General features: G+C 50.5%; 1 protein-coding gene across 1 annotated transcript in view; it reads left to right on the forward strand.

The window, feature by feature from the left end:
* CACNA1B (calcium voltage-gated channel subunit alpha1 B) overlaps positions 1 to 8,516 on the forward strand; it is a 284,101-nt gene extending 275,585 nt beyond the window's left edge. Inside the window, exons 44-49 of the mRNA XM_065648624.1 lie at positions 418 to 544; positions 1,467 to 1,577; positions 3,461 to 3,496; positions 5,786 to 5,993; positions 6,159 to 6,370; positions 7,980 to 8,516. Coding sequence (XP_065504696.1) covers positions 418 to 544; positions 1,467 to 1,577; positions 3,461 to 3,496; positions 5,786 to 5,993; positions 6,159 to 6,370; positions 7,980 to 8,516 — 1,231 coding nt within the window. The remainder of the gene's footprint in view (positions 1 to 417; positions 545 to 1,466; positions 1,578 to 3,460; positions 3,497 to 5,785; positions 5,994 to 6,158; positions 6,371 to 7,979) is intronic.
* Positions 8,517 to 8,977: the final 461 nt, after the last annotated feature.

Consider the following 8,977-nt stretch of genomic DNA (forward strand, 5'->3'; position numbering starts at 1 on the left):
CATTCAGAGAACGTACTTTAGTATTTGTTTGACCAATGCCATTTAGGGCTATTCATCTAATTAGTCTTGCATACATAATTTGCCCAAACTCCAAAATTCTCAATTTTTCTTCACAGAACTTAGGCTGTAGAAGTTTGCTTTCCTTAGTTACTGAAAAAAAAACCAACCACAACCCAAACATCAACGTGCTGCCTGGTTTGATTTCTCTGTTGCTTGTGGGATCTTCAGGCTATATAGAAAGCAGCCCTGGCAAAACCCAGGGGACCTTATAGCTTCACCAGCAGCTGTGCCTACCCTGCAGCTAGTTTTGCAAGTGGAACCTCAAAGGGTATCTGAGCGGTTTAGCTTCAACACAATAAGGTCAGTAAAATCTCTTTGCAAAAGAGTTACTCTTTTTCCCTCTTTTCTGTCTGACAGGCCAGCCCCAGAGGGGGGGATCAAAGAGTCCAGTTCTTGGGGGACCCAACGCACCCAGGATGTGTTTTATGAAACCAGAACACCAGCTTTCGAACGAGGCCACTCAGAAGAAATCCCCATTGAACGGGTGAGCAAACAGGTGAAGACAGACTGAAATGCAGTAAATTTTAATAGGTATTTGGTTACATGCTTCCCTGAGAGCTGAGGAGATCTTCTGCCCCTTGAGTCAAACATTGTTCTCTCTTACAACCCAAAGTTTACTTGAATGTTATGGAAAAAATCCAAACCTGACAGATGCGTATGTGGACACGCTTCTCCTGGAATTAGGTGCCTGCTGCGATAGGTTACTTAGGGTTAGCGTCTCCTAGTTGTCCCTTTGTCCCAATCCCATTGTCATTAGTGTACAAACTCAGAGGAGAGGTCTCTCAGGTCAGAGATGATGGAAGAGCTTGGCCTGTTCATGTCCTTGTTGAAGACAGCACTGTAGATAAAGTAAGCTCTTTCTTAGAATCATAGAATCATTCTGGTTGGAAAAGACCCTCAAGATTGAGTCCAACTGTTAACCCACCCCTGGCACTGCCCCATGTCCCTGAGAACCTCATCTCCGTCTGTCCAACCCCTCCAGGGATGGTGACTCCCCCACTGCCCTGGGCAGCCTGTTCCAATGCCCCACAGCCCTTTGGGGAAGAAATTGTTCCCCAGATCCAACCTCAACCTCCCCTGGCGCAACTTGAGGCCGTTTCCTCTGGTCCTGGCGCTTGTTCCTGGGGAGCAGAGCCCGACCCCCCCTGGCTCCAAGCTCCTTTCAGGCAGGTCAGAGATCAGAAGGTCTCCCCTCAGCTCCTGTTCTCCAGCTGAACCCCCAGCTCCCTCAGCCGCTCCCATCACACTTGTGCTACAGACGCTTCACCAGCTCCGTTGCCCTTCGCTAAATTCTCTCCCAGCTTCTCTTCACAATTGAATTGAACTTAGCAGAAGCCTGCTCAGATGACGGCTTCAAAGCTGATGTTCACATTCTTGCTACTGAAACCATTTCTTGTTTCTATTAGGTGGTAGAAATGAGGGAAATCAGCCCCACACTTGCCAACGGAGAGCACCAACCAGGCCTGGAGAGCCAGGGGCGAGCGGCTTCCATGCCGCGCCTGGCTGCCGAAACTCAGGTGAGGGAGGAGGCTTTTCTGGCGATGGGAGACTGAGAGTGGGTCGGGAGCTCAGTGTCTTCTCTCTGCCTGCTGTGTCGCTGGAAGCTACTTGTGAATATTTGTTTTAGAATATATTTGCTGAACCTGGAGACAAGTAACAAGCCTTTGTGCTTGGATGGCAGGTATTCATAGCATCACAGGGTGGTTTGGGTTGAAGGGCCCTCCCCAGCTCCCCCAGTGCCCCCCTGCCATGAGCAGGGACATCTGCACCAGCTCAGGTTGCTCAGAGCCCTGTCCAGCCTGGCCTGGGATGTCTCCAGGGATGGGGCACCCACCACCTCTCTGGGCTGTTCCAGTGTAATAGATTCATGTGTAGGCGCAGCATTTCCCCCATTTTATTCCTCTCTGGTTGCAGCAAAAAGTGACCCAGAGAAATCCCTCTGGCTGGAGACCTACCCAAGAGTGTCTGTTCTGATTAACTGTTTGCCAGCCTGTATTCCTGAAGGCATAATCTTCCCACCATCTATCTGGACAGCCAGCCAAGGCATGCTCCTGTGCCTTGGCCGTCAAAAGAGCTGGAGAAGTGCTGTGGTTCTCTCTGATGGATGTAGTAGGCACAGAAAATACCAAGCAGCCTGTGCCTGGAAGGCTGCACCGAGACACTAAGCAGCCTCCCTCTTTTTTATTCTCTTCCCATAGTATTTAGCATAGACCGTATTGTGACTTTGGTCAGTAAAATCTTATTGAGGATTTCCCTTGTTTCAATTCTTGTAAAGAAACCTTCCCATTAGAGTTGATTTTTACAGCAACCTGTGGACGCTCCTGATTGCGTAGGGTGTCATGGTTTTCCCCGATCATTTTTGGGCATTTCACATGTTCATTGCTAGCTCTTTGTCCCAGACACTCCGCAGTCACTGTCCTGTGTGTCAGAACATCTCGCCACCCGTAGCTGTCTCTCTCATTCCAAGGGCCTGATCCATACACGCAGGGGTGAGCAGCCCGTGGCCGCGGGCTGTTCCCGTTGGTCTCCATGCGAAGCAGAATGTGAAGGATATGCCGCACCCTAAATCTAAAAGCCTGTGTGCTGCAGACGCAGCAATAGCTCCAGCAGATAATATCCCCTTGCGCATGTGCTCAGGCTGGCACAAGCTGCATTTCATCGGCGAGCAAAATTCTCAGCTGGCTGCAGAACCTGCAGTCTTTGTACTGGAGCTGCATTCTCCGTGTTATCGGGAACACCACTCAACATGCTTAATAAATGACACAGACCCCAAAGCAAAGCCATAGCCCCTCCCTTCCCCCTTCCCAGAACAAAGTTGTCCTTTATTCTAGACCACAGGTAGCATCTCTTCTCCCAAGGCATGAGCCTTTCTTGGGGAAACTCCTCTCCATTGCAGCCAGATATTTGCAGACATGAGTTCCCCAGGACACAGCTGCCCCACGTGAAAGCTGCTTAATCTTGTTATGAATCAGGCCTGTAATACCCGAGCGGATCTAACCTCATTTAATAATACAATGTTTTGGTGGTTGTAGCTTCAGCTGAATAACCAATGTACTTTCTGTGTGTGTCTCCCCCTCCATCCCCTCCACCCTCCCTCTCACGTGCTGCTTCTGCTCCCCTAAACTCTGATTTCATTATAACTCTTTATTTGCAATGCTTTCTGTTTCTGGATGTCTCCCTTTCCTTTTGCCTGTCGTTCCTCTGTCTTTTTATGTTCCGCTTTTTTTAAAAAAACCCTTCCAATCTCACCTCTTCCCCCCTCTTTGCTGTCCTCCTCCCCCATCACCTCCCCTCCCTTGTCGTCATCATGTCTGCTGCACATCTGCCGTGATGTCTGACACTGGCTGTACTGTGGGGCTGCTTCAAATAATGTCTCTCATCTTGTCCGAATTGTTTGCAGAGGAGCAAAGCACGGTCACCTGGGAGTTACCTAGCAGTATGTAGTTTGCACTAAGTTGTATCCTATTAAATTCATATTAAGAAATAATTAACCTTCCTTAACCCTATACTTTCCCCCCTTCTCATTTGGAGTCCAATCTTGCACCGATGCAGCCGCTATCTCTTTCCACTTTGCCGCAGTTCCCTCGATCCACAGTTGCACGCTGCACGCTGTAACAGCAGGGACTTTTTGTTTGTTTTGCTTATTTCTTTGGGGTTTTTTGTATGCCTTGTTGCACAGGAATTTAGGAAGTGAAAACAATCGGTTTGGTAATGAAGAAGCAATTAGTAACTCTCGGAAGGGTTATGGTGCAGTCTCCCGAGGCTTGTGGGGAGGCCGTGCATGCCCCATTAACGTAACGAGAGCGTTGTCAGGATTTATGGAAAGGGTGTTCATCACTTTGCCACTTCTCATTAGTGTCAATAGGGACTTTTGTCTTTGGAATAAGCACAAAACCAAGTCCAAAGTCCGAAAAGAAATGTTAATTTCTTACGAGTTCGGCTGGATTTTTGTTGGGAAATTTCTGTTGCCTTCTTCCTGGCAGCTCCTATGTGGATTTTTGCAGTCTGGATAAATGTTTTTAGTGGGAAGTATTCTCACTTTTCACTTTTTTGCCCATCGGACCATCGAGTTTACAGAACCTCTCTGCCTTCCTCCATCTTCAGGCTCAACAATAAGCGAGGAGGGCAAACGTATAACTTCTTGCCCATGCAGCAAGGGCCACCAGAAGAGACAAACGCTGTGGTCCTGCTGAGCTGGTGCAGAGCCCAGGGGTGTCCCAATGTCCCTGTGCCCCTCAAAATCAGTAGCATCTGCCTTGTGCCCCTGACAAACCTTCCAGCTCCACCACTCTGCCTTGCCCTGCGGTGGGAAGCACCAAAATTTGGGTAACTGCCTAGCAAGAGAGCACCAAACAAAAATTCAGCCCAGACTGCACCTTTGCATGGAAGATAATCCACCCGCAACAGCCCACTGGGAGGGAGAGCGGTTCTTTCCACTCAAAATAAGGAGCGGAGCTGTGAAACAACTGGCTTGACGTTGTGCAAATAGCATGGGGCACCAGAGACCTGAATTTCAGGATAAGCAAATAAAATAGCATAGACAGTAAAAATAATACAGGGCTCTTTGGAAAGGTTACAGTGAACAAAGTAAATGTTCTGCGAGAAGTGTCATTGGAGGCATATATTGGATTGCAAATTAAACACGTGTAAGAGCTGAGGGACCTGGGGATATCCTGAGCTCCTTCCCCATCAGGCTGGACCACTGTGCTCCAAGGTCGGTCGGTGGACCAGGGAAGGCTCCAGAGGATGGATGAAGCTCTGTCTCCACCACAGAGCCAGCTGGAGGCCAGCAGAGTGACAGAGAAGGACATGTGGGAATTGTCCTCGTTTTCCGAGCTTTACCCCTGGGCAGTAGGGAAGGGAAGGGCTGTGTGAATAGCTGTCCTGCAGTCTTGGTTTCTGCAGAGCATCTTTGTGAGGTTTTGGGCCAAAAGGGAAGGGAGAAGCATCTGGAACTGTTGCTGGCGCAGGGACTGGGTCCAGCAATGCCCATGTGAGACGGTGTTACTGTGCTCAGTGTCCAGATGTTTGGCCACAAATGATTTGAAAGCAGCGTTAGCAAACGGCAATAGTCATTTTTAGAGAAGTCCTGGTAGAATTGCAGGACGCACACACTATCCTACTTGGCCCAGCCATGAGGGCTTCAAGGAGTGATGGTGGTTTAAATGTTTGATGTGAATCGTTTTCGGTTGCAGGAAGATAGAAGTAATAATGTCTTGGTGGCTTGGCCTGTCCCTTGCCCACTTATTCCTGATTTTTTTTCCCTCTCCATGTGACACCCAGCAACGCTATTCCGCTTTCCTCTTTGGAGTTGCTTTGGGATGACCTTGTGCCCTGAAGCAGCTTCAGGTGACACTGGTCTTGGAGAATTACCTTTGAGATGCTTGGCTATTGTGCTGCCCTGTGCCCCTGCTCACCTCCTGGTGTTTGGTGTGACATGTTGCACATCGCTCTGCGCCCGTGGCACCTGTGGGTTGGCACTCTGCTGAAAGTAAAGCCCATTTCAGCAAACCGAGATCACATTTGCTCTTCCACCTTTAGCACTACTCAATTACTATGCCACAAGTCCTTCTGCCCATTCTAGTTACACCCAATTAACTATTTTCCTCCTTCCCCTCCTTGCCCCTTTCTCTTGCTGTAAAACCTTCCCCATGGTGGGAAGCGAGAGCCGAGCAGGGCGCAGCACCAGCCCTCACCCTGCTCCGTGTCTCTGTCTGCCTTGCAGCCCATTCCGGACACGAGCCCCATGAAACGCTCCGTCTCCACGCTGACCCCGCAGCGGCCTCACCCCATGCACCTCTACGAGTACTCCTTGGAGCGCATGCCGCCCGAGCAAGGGCATCACCACCACCACCACCGCTGCCATCGGCGGAAAGAGAAGAAGCAGAAGTCCTTGGACAGGTCCCCCCATCAGCTGGCCGATGGAGAAGCTGGTAAGTGCTTTGCAAACAAGGATTTTTCCATTGTCCTCCTCCCTTTGTGATGCACAGCGGTCATCGGATGTGCTTTGGGGTCCTGTCTGCATGGAAAGACCTCCCTGCCCCATACTTCAGAGTTCTACCCATGTTGGTGACTCCCAGCCAATGTTCTTCTCTCAGTGGCCCAGTCTGGTGAGTCTTCTTCTAAGGACAAGAAGCAGGAACGCGGCCGGTCCCAAGAGAGGAAGCAACACTCTTCCTCCTCCTCCGAAAAGCAGCGCTTCTACTCCTGCGACCGCTACGGCAGCCGGGACCGTTCTCAGCCCAAGTCTGCAGATCAGAGCAGACCCACCTCACCCAACGGAGGCCCAGAGCAAGGTCCACACAGACAGGTGAGGAGATGCAGGGTGGGAAGAGAGCCCTAAGGTCTTCCAGGGATGTACGCACCTTTTCTATGTTGTGCTTAAAATAAAGGAGACAGAATGGGGAAGGAAGGCCAGGCAATAGGAGGTAAAGCCTTTGAGGTCCTGCTTAGTACTTCACATCCGAGACAGGGGTGGAAATGTCACTTGATGGCTCTTCAGCAGCCACCTGTAGAGGGAGGGACCCCACTGCTAAGGACACCCTTGCTCCCCGTTTGAGCAGAGCGGCTGGGGAGATGGGACTATGGGTCTAGAGCAGTGAGTAAGGCTGAAATGTGGGGAAAACAGAGAAAGGAGAGGGTGAAAATGAAAGAAGAGAAAGGCCAAGTCTTGCTTTCCAGGCCATGAAAGACGGGAGTTGTTGGCCCAGCAGCAAATGCCACATTGGTCCCCGATGCTTGCGGAGAGGGGGCTGCAGTGAGGGGCACCCCCGCTGCTCTGCACCCCCAAAAACCACGGCGTTTGCATCTTCTTCTGATAGACAGGACACGGCTTGTGGCAACCGCCGCTGAAATAGCCTCTGCATCCAGCACTGCCGGGCTTGTCTTCAAAACTCTGCTGGAAAATCCCAGCAGAACAGCACAAGCGTTGGCTGACAGCCCAACAAGCAACAACCTGATGGTTTTTATAGGAAGGAAAAGCCCGCTCTTTAAAAATTAAAGGTCTGGCCTCAAAATGTTAGGTCAGGAAAGGCTGAGGGGTTTTTGAAACACACTCACAGGGCTATTCATGTGCTGCCCTGAGAGAATGGAAACAGAAATGCCAAAACGGGGCCTGTCCCTCTCACTCGTGGCATTTTTTAATTTGCTGTAGCTTAGCTCGCTCCCACATATCTCTATTAGTAACTCTGGAAGCTGCCAGACTTCTATAACATTCAAAAATCCAATGTCTGATATTAAAGAGGAGAAAGTGAACAATTTTCTTTAAGGAATCCTCTCGTTAAAGTTAAAGCCCACCCAAAAAGCTTATTTTTTTTTTTCAGAAAGCGGCTATTTAATTAAAATACATTTCATTGCCCAAAACGACAAAAAAATAGTCTGCCCCAAATCCTCCTTCCACATAACCCAGTTTTGACCGCACAAACGCTCCCCAACATCAGCATTCACAACCATTGGGTGAAGTTCTGCAAAAATCCACCCCAAAGCCAAGAGTGCTGTTTTGCAAAATTGTATTTGCAAAAAGAGAAAAGAAACCCAAAACATACCGTATGTTTCTGAGCTGCTCCCGCCTAGTTCAGGTAAGGCGCATGTCAAGCCCGTGTATGGTGTGGATGCCTTTCCTCCGGACAGTGTCCCTTTCTGTTGGAGTCCTACCGATGCTCTGATCGTTTCTGTTCTTATTTACTGCCTGCAGAACTTTAGTTCTCCAGCTCTTTACATCTCGTGTTGAATGATTTCTCAAGAACCTCCTCCCCCTAACTGTGCCTGTCTAAACTCTCTCTTTTTTGCTTTTCTTTCCTCTTGTGACTTGTCTCTCCCTCTTGTTGCTTCTCCTTCTGTTTGATACCTGCCTGCCTTTGTGTTTGTCTGGTGTTTCCCTTTTTTATTTTTTGATTTGCTTTGTTCCAATTTTTATGTAGGGCAGTGGTTCAGTTAATGGGAGCCCCTTGCTGTCGACATCTGGTGCTAGTACCCCATGCCGGGGCCGGAGGCAGCTCCCACAGACTCCACTGACCCCCCGCCCCAGCATCACTTACAAGACCGCTAACTCCTCGCCCGTCCACTTCACCAGTTTCCAAACCGGCCTTCCCACTTTCTCCCCGGGACGTCTGAGCCGTGGTTTATCCGAGCACAACGCGCTGCTGCGGGGGGACCAGCAGCCCGCCCCGCCGGCGGTGGCCCGCATCGGCTCCGACCCCTACCTGGGCCACCGCGATGACGGTGACAGCCCCTACCGCGCCGTGCCGGAGGACACGCTCACCTTCGAGGAGGCGGTGGCCACCAACTCGGGACGCTCCTCAAGGACTTCTTACGTCTCCTCCTTGACCTCCCAGTCTCACCAGATCCGCAGGGTGCCCAACGGGTACCACTACACGCTGGGGCTCAACGCGGGCCCCGGGACTGGCACCAGAGGACGTAGCTACTACCACGAAGCCGACGAGGACGACTGGTGCTAGCGGCGTGGCGGAGCCCCTCGAGGTGTGCGCGTTTAAAATCGATGAGTTTTATCATCTGGAAGGCTGCGTGCTCCCATGCGTGCCGTGCCCGGGGCAGGAGGGACCTGCAGGGCAGCCCCCGCCGCGAGAACTGCTCTGCCCCCGCTCCGGAGACACTCCTGCAGCCTTTTTCTTTATTTTTCCTTTTTTTTTTTTTTTTCCCTTTTTTTTTTTTTTTTTTTTTTCACTAGACAAATGGAGGAAGAAAGCTCCCTCCTTAGGGGGAGGGCAGCGGAGGGAGCGCATCTCTCTCCCCTCTCGCCCGCCTCCCCACTGCCTCGTCTAGTTCAAAGACACCAGATGCCAAATCTGCGACACGTGCGAGAAGAGCGGTCCTGACCTTTGACGCCGGAAAGAAACAGACTATCGATCCTTTTCGCAGTTTTTGTTGGGCTATTTCTTAATTAATTTATTATTCTATT

The sequence above is a fragment of the Caloenas nicobarica genome, chromosome 19 (assembly GCF_036013445.1).
Source record: "Caloenas nicobarica isolate bCalNic1 chromosome 19, bCalNic1.hap1, whole genome shotgun sequence".
In the NCBI taxonomy this organism is placed as follows: Eukaryota; Metazoa; Chordata; class Aves; order Columbiformes; family Columbidae; genus Caloenas; species Caloenas nicobarica.